Source organism: Cavia porcellus, unplaced genomic scaffold (assembly GCF_034190915.1).
Source record: "Cavia porcellus strain 051 isolate PalLab524CR breed Dunkin Hartley unplaced genomic scaffold, mCavPor4.1 scaffold_6, whole genome shotgun sequence".
NCBI lineage: Eukaryota > Metazoa > Chordata > Mammalia > Rodentia > Caviidae > Cavia > Cavia porcellus.
The window spans coordinates 81,859,095-81,874,468 of record NW_026947489.1 but is presented as its reverse complement, the minus strand read 5'-3'; the positions used below and the strand labels follow the sequence as shown (position 1 = coordinate 81,874,468).

General features: G+C 34.7%; 2 protein-coding genes across 11 annotated transcripts in view; one reads left to right on the top strand and one right to left on the bottom strand.

The window, feature by feature from the left end:
- LOC100730274 (neurofibromin) overlaps nucleotides 1-15,374 on the bottom strand; it is a 252,327-nt gene that overhangs the window by 68,103 nt on the left and 168,850 nt on the right. The gene's annotated exons all lie outside the window — the stretch shown is intronic.
- Omg (oligodendrocyte myelin glycoprotein) lies at nucleotides 7,213-9,882 on the top strand. Its single transcript, XM_003469747.5, has 2 exons — nucleotides 7,213-7,390; nucleotides 8,191-9,882. Exons 1-2 carry the CDS (start codon nucleotides 7,388-7,390, stop codon nucleotides 9,517-9,519), a joined length of 1,332 nt encoding a protein of 443 aa, XP_003469795.2. The 5' UTR covers nucleotides 7,213-7,387; the 3' UTR covers nucleotides 9,520-9,882.

The window sequence follows — 15,374 nt, the reverse complement described above, 5'->3', positions numbered from 1 at the left end:
CACATTTTCCCTTCTTATCCCCACCTTAACTCCAAAGAAAGGGTCCTTTAGAATGAAATAGCCTAGCCTTATTGGTAGCTTAGCCTTACAGAACCTCTTAGTTCTAGAGTTTTCAAAACAGATTGTAGCATTTATTTGTAGCAATAGTGCTCAAGAAACTGACAATGCCCCACCTGTAATACAAGCCAATGGGTTTCCGGACATTGAAAGTTTATACACAATGCTTGCTCTTAGTCTTCAAAGCCATACCTTACTGACTGTCTTAGTTACTATTGTCTTGTTGCTGAGACAAAATACCCAATGTGCAAAGTTAAAGGGAGGAAAGGTTTTATTTAGCTCACGGTTTGTAGAGGTTTCAGTCCATAATTTGCTGGCTTCAAGGCAAGGTGGCACATGGAAAAGAGGCAACAGTTCATGTTGGTGGAAGACAACAAAAACACAGGAGCAAAAGACAAGGAGCAAGCCTCTTTTCCTCCCTTATACTGTATGCAGGCAACCATCCTATGCTGGGAGTAGGACTCACACTGTCAATCCCAGCACTAGACAATGAACTAATCACCAACTCTAGTTTCAGCTGCCTTCGAAAACCCACCATGACTGCATGAAGCTTTGGAGGGCTATCTAGCTAAAAACTGTAACACTGACCATTAATGCTTTTTATCTGCAGGAGTACTTCCTTGAGCTACTTACTTTTCCTGACTAAGCATGATGTTTATTGGTTCTCTCCTTTCATATTAAAAATGTTTCTCTCATGTATTTTCAAAATTAACATTTTTTGGTGGTTCTAAATATTAAAGCCAGGGCCTCACACATGCTAGATAAGCACCCTAACATTGAGCTAAATTCCTAGCCCTTTATTTTTGAGATAGGATCGTGCCAAATCATCTAGGCTGGCCTTGACTTTGAAATGCTCTTGCCACTGAGATTACAGGCATGTGTCGCAGGCCTGGCTCAAACTTAGCTTTGTTTTTTTGAGACAGGGTCTGGCTATGTAGTCCAGGCTGGACTCACTCTTGTGGTCATCCTGCCTCAACCTCCCAAATGCTAAGACTACAGGTGTATGCCACCGTTCTTGGCTTCAAATTTAGCATTTCCAGACTAATTTATCCAGCAGCAATCAAGAGTTTGACAACTTTTTATTATTCTTTTAAATTTTAAATATTTTAGTTAGGATAAATGATAAACAATGTTGTTGTATTTGGTGAAGTCTTTAACATGCTAGGAATCATCCTAATGCTTCCCATTTCACATATAAAATCATTGCCAAAAGGGCGCTTTCCATATTTTTGCACCATTATCACTACTTCCTTTCCTGAAATCTTATAAGATGGGTATTGGCAAATAACTATCTCGGACAAAAAAAGCAGCTGACAACTGGTCATAGCCTTGTCCAAGTTCTTCTACGTGCAGTTTTCTTCCTTCTGTTCTTTGCACAACAGAAGAACAGACGTGACAGCATCTGGATTTTTGTTTTGATTTTTGCTTTATGAGGAAAGTCTCTGCCAGGGGAAACCTGTTTTCATATTGACAAACTGCAATTTTCCCCTACTGAGATGGGTAGAAACTGAGCAGCCAAACAATGGCAATCCTTGCTTGATTAGCAGGAAGAACGGGAAGTTAAAGAAAGAAATGCTGGAGCAAAAAACATGCTGGAGCAAGCCTGGTGGTGCACACCTGTTAATCGAGGCACTAGGGAGGCTGAAACAGGAGGATCACTGTGAGTTCAGTGCCAGTCGGGGCTACATAGTGAGTTCAAGACTATCCCAATCTATATAGCAAGACCCTGTCTCAAACAAACAAGCTGAAGCAAGGAAAAGTCTGAAGAAAAGATTAAAGAATCAGGATGCAGAATAGTTTCATGAATACAGACAACAAACAGACAAGGTGTGAGGAATTAAAAGCAGACTATTATCACACCACACACCAGTGATGCTCTTGCCAGATTTGCGTTAACTAGATTCATAAACATCCCAGGAGGTAAAGCCAGTTGATCTGCTTAGAAATAGTTCTATGGCTGAGGCTGTTTCTTAATTTGTGGTCTAATACTCTTTCCACTGATACATAACCAAAGAGAATTTAAATTTTGGACTAATACACACATACACCATGAGAATTCTATTAGATGGTGATAGTGGTAGGGACATAACAAATCAGATATCTATCATTGATTATTGTTATTATCTAATTCTGATTTAAAAAACAAAGCATCAAATACTTGGGCATCTATAATAAAAACACTGGCACTGCTACACAATTAACAAACAAATCAATGAAATAATAGAAAGTTCAGAAATACACAAATATCGAATCAGTAGGAAAAAGTGTTGAGACAACTCAATAGACATTTGGAAAACGATAAAATTAGATCCACACTTCACACTACATTAGAACAAATATCAAGCAGACCACAGATCTAAATATAAAACATGAAATCATACATGTAATACAAGAAAATATGGCCGAGTTCCTTTATAATCTGGAAGTTGGAAAATAGCTTTTTAGCTGAGACTCAGAATCTGGAAGCTACAAAACAAAAAAGTTCAATTACATGAAACATTTAAATGTCAAAAACCAACAAAAAAACCCTCTAACATAAAAAATTAGAACACAAATGGTAAAGTAGAAAAATATTAGCAACTTAAATCAAGACAAAGTACTATTATCTCTAAAATTTAAAAAGCTCCTAAATACAAGAGGGGAGATTCACAACACAATAGAAATTGTACAAAACATATAAAAGATAGTCATAGAAAAAATGTAAATGATTCTTTAAAAAACGTAAGATATACAACCTTTCTCATAAAATTAAGCAGATATTTTAAAAGTGCACTAGATGCTGTTTACCAATAGGAGTGATATAAATATAAAAGTTCAACAACAAAGGCTACAGTGAGTTGCTGGCATGACTAGAAAATGGTAAATTCACAAAGAGGAATTTACTAATACCTAAGAAAATCCTAAATGCATTCTTAACTTTTTATCCAGAAATACTACTTCTAAGAAGCATTTCTAAAAACTGACTGGCAAAAACAGAAAATTATCCAGACACAAGGGTATACAATGTGGGACTAATTAATTAATTGTCTTTTTGAGACAGGTCTCACTATGCAGTTGAAGTTGGTCTTGAGCTCATTTTGTAGCCCAGAATAGTCTCGAACTTAACAATACTCCTGCTTTAGCCTCCCAAGTGCTGGGGTTACAGGTGTGCATCACCACACCTGGCTCCTGTGGCATTATTTGTAATAGCAAAAGTTTGGAAACATCTCAGGTGTCCACCAATAGAGGATGGTCAAATACATCATGGTACATTTCCAAATGGAACACCACACATGATAAAATGAATGAGATGGCTTCTTGTCTACTGAGAGGGAATGACCTTCCAGATACATTATTAGAAAAGAAGATATAAAAGGTATATAGTAAATAACCTTTTACATAGGGAGCAAAAGAATATAACATATACACATAAATATATATTTTTATGTGTTTACAAAAAGAAATAGTGTTAAGATTCAACCTAAAGCCAATAAAAATAGCTACCAGTAGGAAGAGAAAGAAAATAGGATTAGAGAGGCCAGAGAGGCAAGATTTTCTTGAATATACCTTATAACACAATTTGATTTGAGTGATTCCTAAAAACTGAAAATTGGCTGAAAAGATGAACCTAAAGTTTTGTTAAGTTCATGATACAGAAATAGAGGAAAGAATCATTTTGAATTGCCTTTGAGGGCCTGGGGATATAGCTCAGCGGCATAAGCACCTGCCTTGCAAGCCTGTGGTCGTGAGTTCGATCCCTGAAATCTATTATAAGAAGAGTTATGCAAAGAAATCTTAAACTTTATTCAGTTGCATGAAATCTACTTGTGTCACCTGCATTATTTTGAAAGTATTGTGGGATGATGCAAATAAGCAATTATTTTAATACTGTCTGAAAACATTTACAAAAGATTTGAGGGACAAAAGATTTGAGGGACAAAAGATTTGAGGGACAAAAGAACAAATTAAATCTTTCCAAAGAAGCAAAAAGATCCAGAATAAACAACATTCTAGAGAAGAACCTGAGAAGGTAAGAGAAGTGGGGCAAGACTAATCCACTTAGATTCTGACATGATAATTTCTATTTTGTCAGTTCTTGTATGTTTTAAAATAGTTTATTGTAATTAAATATTTACAAGTTAAGCATCTTTATCTAAAAGTCCAAAATTGTGTCAGCACTTAAAAAGTTTTGGAATTAAGAACATTTCAAATTTTTGATTTTTAGACTAGTAATGTTCAACTGGTAAAGTCTTATGTGTGCATTCCAAAATTCAAAAAAATTCTAATATCTGAAATGCTCCTATTCCAAAGCATTTCAGAGAAGGATACTGAACCTGTACCAAAAACTGAGAGTACTTATTCCAGATAATTTATGTTATCATTTTAAGAAGTAAAGGGAAACTATGAATTACATGGGATACTCAGCCAAGTATGGTGGTATGTACCTATCATCCCTGCACTCTAGGAGGCTGAGGCAAGAGGACTGTACGTTCAAGCCTAAGGAGAACAATTTAGTGGCTTAGTAAGACTTTGTTTCAAAATTTACAAAGGAAAAAAAAAACTAAGTCCAAAACAAGAAGAGGAAGTCATTTCCTGTCAACATCTTTCAGTGCTAAAATGATATAAGGGGCACAAAAGAGTATGTAGACTAATTTACCACGTAATTTAGAATAGTTGCCAAAGTAAGAGTAATTCTTGATCTTGGCATAGGTACCTAAAATGTAATTTATGTGTCTAAATAGTACCTAAGAAAAGTTGTAACAATTTAAACTTCTAAAAATTATTTTTTGAATAACAATATTATTATCATTATTACTATTATTATTTGTGGTACTAAGGATTGAACCCAGTGCTTCTGCACTGAACTACATCCTCAGCCTCTTTAAAATTTTAAATTTTGAGAGTGAGTCTTGCTAAATTGCCCTGTTAAATCACTAAACTGATCAGGCTGGGCTGTAATTTATCTTTTTGCCTCAGCCTCTAATGGTGTTGGAATTCTAGGTGTGCACCAACATGCCTGGCTGATTATCCCATTTAATTCTATTATGTTGTAAGAATTTCCTTTTTTTTTTTTTTTGTGCCAGGGATCAAACTAATGATTTCATGCTTACAGGCAGGCGCTTAAGCCACTGAGCTAAATTCCCAGCCCAAAGAATTTCCTAAAACAAGAATTTCTTAAAACTTGTGGTTCAAATATATTAAAATTATTTCTTTTTTGAGAATTTCACAATATCTTTGAGCAACATGAAGCAAAATGTATGTTGCCCAAACTTGAAATGAGAAACACTGTCATTACTACTATCTTAGAATTTTGTACTATACACAGCACAACATAAGCCTAATACAGATAAATTTAGACTCACTAGTTAATAAACATGCACAATGTTCTTTCTGTGTGTGTGTGTGCGTGCGTACGTGTGTGCGTGCGTGCGTGCATCAAACCCAGAATCTTGTGCATGCTGGGCAAGTGCTCTAACCCTAACCCTAACCCTAATCCTAGCCCTAACCCTAATCCCAGCACCATGTTCTTTCAAATAAACGTACTGCTAAGTGTAATAGAAATGGATATCTCGACTTCCAATGCTGGTATAACGAAGTTTCCTCAAAATGAAGGAGAAATTAAGTGTTCAGTAAATTGATCCTTAGTCATACCCCTTGAAGTGGAACAGTGTACAGGTGAGCTGAAATAGAATTCTAAATGCCAAATGCAACCCATTGTCTATTTCTATAATATTGCTAAGTGCGGTATTTTGAACACATTACTTTTAAGCACTATGACTGATGACTGATTTTTTAAATTCATAGAAAGAATCTAGAGTCCAAATGAACTCTCAGAGTCAAATGGCAATCAAGTACCTAATCAATAATAAATTTCTAATGATGCAGACTTAAAAATGTAGCTACTTTTCGAGGAGCATTAGTTTTACATAAAACACCCCTACAATATAGTTTCTCTCCTAATGAACTAAAAATTTTAATATAATAAATTTATTTTGTGGTTTAATATAATAAATTCATTTAAAATGCTAAGTGAAATTTAGACAAAGCCAAAGGACTTATAGTAATTAAGCATAAAAGGATTGTACTTGCACGTAATGTGCTAATAACTTGATTTTTAAATGATGACAATTTGGTAATGAACGTGACAACTTTACTTACTTTTGTTTCCAAGATAAAGTAGCCATTGTAGAAATTAGATTTGAGTTTTAAAATATTTACATAGTCCACTAAAAGAGTGAAAGCTATCACAAATCTTATCCCCTTTTATAACATGACAAAGGTTTTCTTTTATTTCGTGTAATTTTGAACCCATAAACTTTTTCAGAAACAAACAACAAAATGCTATCAAGAGCTCATCTGAAATTGATAATATCTTTTAAAATACACGATTAAATAAATGGTCATTCATTTACTACCAAAAACAGCTACAGAAAAAAATAACACTCAAATCCACATAGCATCCATGGTGAATTTCATAAAGACCGAAAAACATTTAACCCAAAATATGCTTTTAAAAAAAGGTTTATATCACCATGGGAGCTCAGTACTGAAAGCTAAGATGCCTGTCTTAAATTCAGCCTTCCTCCAGGATGGCAAAAAAAATAAAATGTAGCCATGCTCATGTGTAGCCCTAGCATGGTCGTATCTTATTCAAATGATTTTTTGTTTCAGAAAGATAAAGATAAAAATAATTACTTCTGTACCTCCTAAAGAGAAGATGAAACATTTAAGTGATTAATAAATTTGAAAAGGTAATATAATAATCATCACAGTGTAGGGGAGGACACATGCATCCAGCAGATTGTACTATGGTATTTTGACAACTGTATCATTTTAGAAGAGAACATAAAAAGGTAAGAATTTTAAAAGATTACTATCTTAGAGAGCCATCTACCAAGAGGGTTAAATCCATTTTCAACATTTCTCGATCTGTAAAAAGATTGGACAGGCATTATAAAGAACCATAGTTTCTGAATGAAAAAAACGTTAAAATGTGGAACCCAAGCTCAGACAGATAGATAGAAAGGAGTAAAAGGCCAGCTCTGATTTGCATGAGATATTCCATGCTATAGCAAATCTGAGATATATAGGTGCTCTCAATGCCATCAATTTAAAAAAATTGTTCATTTTGTTGCTTGCAATAAATTTGAGTCAGCACCAATGACGGCTCTGCAGTCTTCCTATGTGGCACTGATCAGGTGGCTGCAGAACTCCGGCTCACAGCAACACAATGCAGCTGAGCAGCAAGCACAGCCCACAGCCAGAAACCATTCCCACTCTCCAGAACAAGACGACCTCTAAGCTTCAAGTTTCCCGGAGAAAATGAGATGCTGATGGTGAAGACAACACTATGGTAAGCCGTTAATTTAAGTCAGTAAAAGACCGATTTTGGTTTCTTTTTCCTTTTCTAAGAAAAAGTCAATGTTAGGATTGAGTTATATTCAATAGCAAGTGCATGCACCAGAAATTTGCTGCAGTGTTAGTTGAGGGCTTTATTTTCAATATTCATTCACTTTGTAAATATACACATTTTTTTTTGGTTTAGAATTAATACTGAAATACACAGAAAAATCACTTTACAAAATTGTGAGGATTATAGGCATGGGTTTGGTCTGAATTCTTCAAGTGCCTTATAATGTTTTTTTACAAGGATATATTTATCCTTAAAAAGATGAAATTTAAAGAATTGCTTTCATATCTAAATAAAATGTCATCTTATACACATTCAGTCTTACTGCAGAGATTTAAAAAAAACACACGACAGCCATTTTTTCCTGAGTATGAAAGCATATTCTCAAAAATAATAACAGCTTAAGATTGTAACTCATTATTTGCAGAAAATGCTATTTTATTACATTAAGATTCTGAAGAGATGAATAAGAAAGGATATGGTAAAAGAAGCAAGAAAATAAAGGAGAAAATGCAGGAAAGGGTAGGGGGAAGAACCTCTCCTCACTACATAGCCCCAGTTGAAGGATTAGGCATTTGGACTATAAATGAAGGGAAGCTTTGTTAGTTTACTCACTGGAACAATTATAAAAGGACTCAACAACAAGGAGGTTTATTGAAAATTTTGCCTAATGCTAAGTGACCCATGCAGATGCCTAAATTGCTTTTGCATATTAAAAGATGGGTGTATCTGTTTGTTTCCAGGCTTTGATGGAATATCAGATATTGAAAATGTCTCCCTGCCTGTTCATCATTCTGTTTCTCACACCTGCTATTTTATGCATTTGTCCTCTCCAATGTATATGCACAGAGAGGCACAGGCATGTGGACTGTTCAGGCAGAAACTTGACCACATTACCATCTGGACTGCAAGAGAATATTATATATTTAAACCTGTCTTATAACCACTTTACTGATCTGCATAATCAGTTAACCCAGTATACCAATCTGAGGACCCTGGATATTTCAAACAACAGGCTTGAAAGCCTGCCTGCTCAGTTACCTCGGTCTCTCTGGAACATGTCTGCTACTAACAACAACATTAAACTTCTTGACAAATCTGATACTGCTTATCAGTGGAATCTTAAATATCTGGATGTTTCTAAAAACATGCTGGAAAAGGTGGTCCTCATTAAAAATACACTAAGAAGTCTTGAGGTTCTTAATCTCAGCAGTAACAAACTCTGGACAGTTCCAACCAACATGCCCTCCAAACTACATATCGTGGACCTCTCTAATAATTCCTTGACACAAATCCTTCCAGGTACACTTATTAATCTGACAAATCTCACACATCTTTACCTGCACAACAATAAGTTCACATTCATTCCAGATCAATCTTTTGATCAACTCTTGCAATTACAAGAGATAACCCTTCACAATAACAGGTGGTTGTGTGACCATAAACAAAATATTACTTACTTACTGAAGTGGATGATGGAAACAAAAGCCCATGTGATAGGGACTCCTTGTTCTAAACAAATATCATCTTTGAAGGAACATAACATATATCCCACACCTTCTGGATTTACCTCAAGTTTATTCACTATAAGTGGGATGCAGACAGTGGATACCATTAATTCTCTGAGTATGGCAACTCAACCCAAAGTGACCAAAATACCCAAACAGTATCGAACAAAAGAAACAACGTTTGGTGTCACACTAAGCAAAGATATCACCTTTACTGGCACTGATAAGGCTTTGATGCCCTATCCAGAAGATACATCCACAGAAACGATCAATTCACATGAAGCAGCAGCTGCAACTCTAACTATTCATCTCCAAGATGGAATGATTACAAACACAAGCCTCACTAGTGCAACAAAATCATTCCCAACACCCATGACCCTAAGTATCACTAGTGGTATGCCAAATAATTTTTCTGAAATATCTCAACAAAGCACAACTCTTAACTTACGGAGGGAAGAAACAACTGCAAATGTAAAGACTTACTTACCTTCTGTGGCAAATGTCTGGAAAGTAAATGCTTCATTTTTCTTAATGCTCAGTGCTGTATTCATGCTGGCTGTTTAAGGGTCTGCATTTTCTCAAATTAATGAGAGCACTCCTCCCTGATGTACATTGGAAAAATACACCTTTATCTAACCAGTGATTCAAGCTATATTAAGTATTCAAGAAAGCCAGTCTCACATTTCTGACTCTGATGTAAATGAAGTAACTTGTCTCAAATAAAATAAGTGCACAATGTCTTGGTACTTGCTGCTATTTTACTGTCTTAATTAAGTAAAACTAATGAGTTTTTTTTAATGAAATGTTTTCTTTTTAAGGCTTCAATTTATTGCATAAAACATAAAGCATCTAAACTTTAATATGTATTTTATGTATGTTTACACTGTCAAACATCTGGGAAAAGAATAAAAGGTCTCTGGCTCATAACTGTGTCATTCTGCTTTTTAGCCATACCAGCTCTATCAGAGTGAATCAAAACAACCTGACCATTTTTGTTCTAGGGACCATTAGTGAAGTCTTCAAGGTGAATGAAACTTGGTAGTATCCAAGGGTTTTAGCACTAAAATAAAACTCCATGAATGGCTATGCCACATTATTATTTTACACATAAGCCATAACTGTTTTATATCTGAATGATGCCTGCTTCTGAGGAACTCTTGGCTACGTTACAGATTATATAATGGACAAAAGCTCTTCAAAAGGCCAGAAGACACTCGGTTTTGCATTTTAATAAGGAAATTTTAAACTTTGTTTTTGCATTTAAGAAAAGTACTAAAAACATAGTATCAAAAGGTTTAGGTTAAGGAGATTTGGAAGAGTAGTTTTACTTCATATTTAACAGACTATTAATAAAAAACTTACAAAATTTAAATCCTGCCACTATGATAAGGCACAGAATTTATTTTTCACAGTAGAAATTAGATTTCCTAAAATTAAAAACAGTATCAGCTAAAGGATAAAACCATGAGGTCTAACAAACTGGCCATTCTGAAGGAGGAAGCAAAAAAGAATGAAGGAAGGGAACAAGGAATGGAATTCATTTGGTGCTACAGCTAGGTAATGAATCCAGTAAAGCAAACTGAGAACTAGGGCTAGGAATGGGAGAGATTTGATATTCCAAATTACACTGGGATTCCAACTAGAAAAAACTTATCAAAGGTTTCTACAAATATAAAAGTAAACCATCTTATGAAATTAGTGATAAACATAAGAAATAGCCAAAAATCAGCAAAAGAAACTCTGAAATAAAGGGTAGATTAAAATGTAAGCTAGCATAACTTAAACGGGTAAGCTACACATGAGGTATCTAGTTTGTAAAACATAAGGAAGAATGTAATTTTAAGCACTTCTAGAGCTTTTAAAACTTCAATTTATTGCAAAAATACAAAGCATTTAAACTTTAGATGGTAGCTGGGAAAAGAATATGGAAGGTTATTAAGCTCTTAAGAAATTAAACAAATTCAGACAACTTTCTTTTGATTTAAGAACTTTTCTATTCACAGACTAACCACATCCTAATGTGGTCAATTTTTCCCTTTATAAGGACCAAGAATATGGAAAAACTACATGTAAGCTTCTATAAAACAATTCTTCTCTTATGCTGTCTAGCACAGTGGCTCTTGAATACTATTCTGCCCTGCCAACTCAAACTGACTCACTGTATTAGGGAATCTCACCATGAAGAAAGGGAGTTATTATGCAGTACCTCTCCAAATGGGCATGCTCTCCCCTCAGTCTTCCAAACACTGATCTGTACCTAAACCATCCATTTCAATAGTCATAGATAGTCCCTATTCTACTACATACTTGTATCTTGTTTAAAAAACAATAAGCTGAGTTGTACAGAAAGGAGGTTTCTTAGAGGTAACCAACCATGTTTTACTCTGAAGGTGCCAAACATTCAATATTGTCTTAGAACTCCTATGGAGAAAAGTAAAACAAAAGTGAAATTATAAACTATAGCATTAGGAGCACCTATGGACTATGCCAATCCTAATGACATGTCTGCAAAATGCAGAGGAAAACAGTATGCATGTAGTGCCACACAGATGAGCTATTCCGGCACTATACCCTTATGAAAAAGTATTACTAAGTCTTCTAGTAATTCGATAATATTTTCCTGGAAGGAAATTATATTCTGATTACTATTAAAAAGCACTCATTATGTGCCATTATGATAAGTACTAGACTCCATAAGCATTTTGAAATGTGTTAGTGCTCAATAATTAATGCCTCAAGCTCATGATACACATATATGTATCTATATTTAACATATCTGAGGGGGCCAGGGATTTAGTGCAGTGGCACAGTGCCTGCCTGACAAGTGTGAGGTCCTTGATTCATGGTACCCCAAAAATAAAAATGAAAATAAATAAAAAATAACAAAGCAGTACAGTGATGGTCTAACTTAAGATTTTTCCCTTTTTTTGAGATAGTGTCTCACTATGTAGCTCAGGCTGGCCTTGAACTCACAGCAATCCTCCTGCTTCAGGCTTCTGAGTTCTAGGATTTTCTATTTTATGATAGCATGAAAACATACCTATATAATTGTTCCTTTAAAAATTTTTCAGTACAATAATCAATAAATTACACAAAATATTTAACACTTTATTATAAAATAGGCTTTGTTAGATAATTTCACTCAATTATAAGCTACTGTAAGTGTTTGAGAACATTTAAAGTAGGTTAAACAATGGTGTTCAATAGGGTATATATAGTAAATGCATTTTCAACTTATATTTACAAAGAGTTTACAGGGACAAAACTCCATCATAAATTCAGGACTGTTATTTATTCACGCACAAGCACACGCACACGCACACGCACACACACACACACATAGAGAATTTATCGCCACTCATCCATTCATTTCTGAGGCATCCATTCATTTCTATTTTATAAGTGAATCGCCTCTGCTATACAGCCAACAAGTTACTTCACTGTTTTAAGTCCCAATTTCATCATCTATAAAATGGCCTAACAAAGTATAGAGTGGCTTTTTTCTGATGATGAATTATATAATTCTCATAAAGCTTTCACAGTGTTTTGGACCATCTGTATGTGCAATCTGATATAACCTTCCACAGTTGTTCTATGACAGCATATTCCTTTAACCTTTAAGTGTCAGAGTCATTCTAAAATCTTCTATAAGATTTTCTTTATAAAACACAGTACCATCTATTGCAAATCACCAGACAATCTGCTGGTGAAAAGTACAGTTTATATGTTTAAATGGGAAGGTTTGCTATTAGTTATGCTGGCCCTGTTGCACACTGGCACAGCTGGCATGGTATTAGAGCACTTGGAACACCATAAAGAGGACAAGCAACTGCAAACCTCAGCTGCACCACATGAAATTAGTGCTATTACTATCAATCTTTTAACATTACTTGAGAAATTTTAAAACAAAAAAATAGAAGCAATAGATAAAATTATACAAAAATAAGAAACTAAGTGATCGTTATTGAGGCAAAATAATTGTCTATCAAAGAGATTCCTCAGAAATTCCTTCAGAATCATACCTTTAAATAACTAACAACAGAATAAATATGAAAGTACTAATGGTTTTCCAATATTTCAGCAAAAATAATTATAAGATTAGGGATAAAAAAATCAATGCCAAGAAATAATATTCACATAAAACATACAGGAACAAAAGGGGAAAAGCTGAAAAATATTAATGAAAGGTATAAACCAAGACTTTAGTGAGATGATAAACTGAGGTCTCTCTACACATTCATCCTTAAATATTCAGTTGATTCCTGGAACATATTCAAGACTAAGTATAGAAGACAGATTTTGACTGAATATTACAAAATTGAAGGCCGAGCGTGATGGCTCACATCTGTAATCCCAGCACTCAGGAGGCTGAGGCAGGAGGATCACTGTGAGTTTGAGACCAGCCTAGGCTACAAAGAGAGCTCAAGGCCAGCCTAAACTGCATAGAGACCCTGTCTCAAAAAAGACCCAAAAAAAAAAAAAAAGTATTTCTAGTATAATTTATGAATTAATTCTGAGAAACATTTCATTGAAATGTAGAAAATGAATTACTAGATCAGCAAGAATTAGAAGATAAATATACACACTATACAATTTTATATGAAATAATAAAAAGAAATACATAAAAAAAAAAGCCAACATTGTATACCAAGCATGACTTATTACTTGCCCTATCCCTGAAAAATGCAAGGGATCTAGAAAAGAACTACTGGCACATTGGTTCAAAGGGTATAGAGATTGAGGGAAAAAAGAAGAGAAATGAGAAGAGGCAAAATGAAGTGTTAACAGGTCAAGAAATTAGGAATTATCATAAAGGTTCAAGGGCAGAGATAGAGAAGCATAAGCAACATTTTTAGAAACACACAGACATTGTACTAGCTTCATTTAACTGTACGTGATCGGCTGTGGCCAGGATTATTCCTCCAACGAATATCACTGGACAATCTCTTATAAACAGCAACAAACCAAGTCTTTGGTAACTCCCCCACCTCAAACTGCAGGGCCTCAAAGTGTCCAGCCCCTTCATCTTCTGTAGTCCAATCAAACGAACTTTTGCCTCTCAATTCATCATGATACCTCTCGCTACCAGGCTCTCAAGAGATGCTGTTACGTTCTATGTGCTACACTTCTCTTCTTGCCCAGGAATTCTGACTGATTCTTGTTTCAGTTTAGCCATCATTTTCTCCCAACCTTCTGTCTTTCACCTCTTTATCTCAATTTATAAATAAAAAGAATGAATAAACATAGATTAAAGAGGTGACTAATGTGCTACTTGGCAGGCCAAGTCATACTTCCATGTCTTATGCTAGAGTCTAAGTTTCTTCATTTTAGGTCAAAGAGCATCAGTCCCAAGAACAGAGAGATTAAGAAGAGAATTAGCAAAGATTTGGCTAGGCTACTATGTGTCATGTAAGAAACTTTCTGGGCAGTGCAGTAATGTCTGAAATAGTTCTAGATAATTATTAATTCTGAGAATTTGTGAACAATTCAGTATAGCCAACTGCTCAAGGGAAGTCAGTCAAGCATGAAAATACAAGTATCACCTCAGTGTGTTAAGAATGTGTTAAGCATATTAGCTTGTTTCACACTTCGAAAACTTTAGGTGCAAGCTCAACATTTCTGAAGTTCAACATTTCAAAAATCCACTGTGATTCAACAGACTCCATTCCATTAGACATATTTAGGAACTAAGTGAGATACTATGGAATAAATATATCCATTTATCTTTGGATACAATCTCTGGCCTGAGATTCTGAATTTGTTTTAAGTTATTGATGAGTTCAAAGTACAGAATTAAACACACATATATACAATAAAAACAGAAAAACTGTGTAGGTTTCATCCGATCAAAATATTTCCAAATATACTGAAAACATATGTGGTTTAAGAGAGCATGACAAAGTTCTGTCACCTATAGTCTGTGTTACAATATTGGGCAAGTGATTAAATGTGTCCACTGGCTTAAAAAAATATAGTTAAAAGTGTGTATTCCAATAGGGGGTTTAAAGGAAAGGATTAAACCATATATAGTATAAACCTTTGTAGGTACTATATAAACGTTCTAATGACAATTACCACGCCATGTATAAGACATTCTTGGATAATTAACAAGGTCAGAAATGGAAATAACTCATAATAGTCCGTAATTTTCTGTGTATCTGTATTCTTCAGGATAGATGTTATGTTTCTAACATAGTTTTTAAATAAGGCTTAAATTTATTTATCCCACAGGAAATATGACTTAGCAGTAAAAATATGTGAATATTTCACATAGATTTAAGAAGGCCAAGCAGCAATAAATCTGACAAAATATTCATAACCAGGAAAGGTGGTTTTAACTCCGTGTTACTTTGTTGCCCATAGTCATGGTTCAAACAAACTAGACACTGGTGGAGACTGAAGAGTTTGAATGTCTGTTA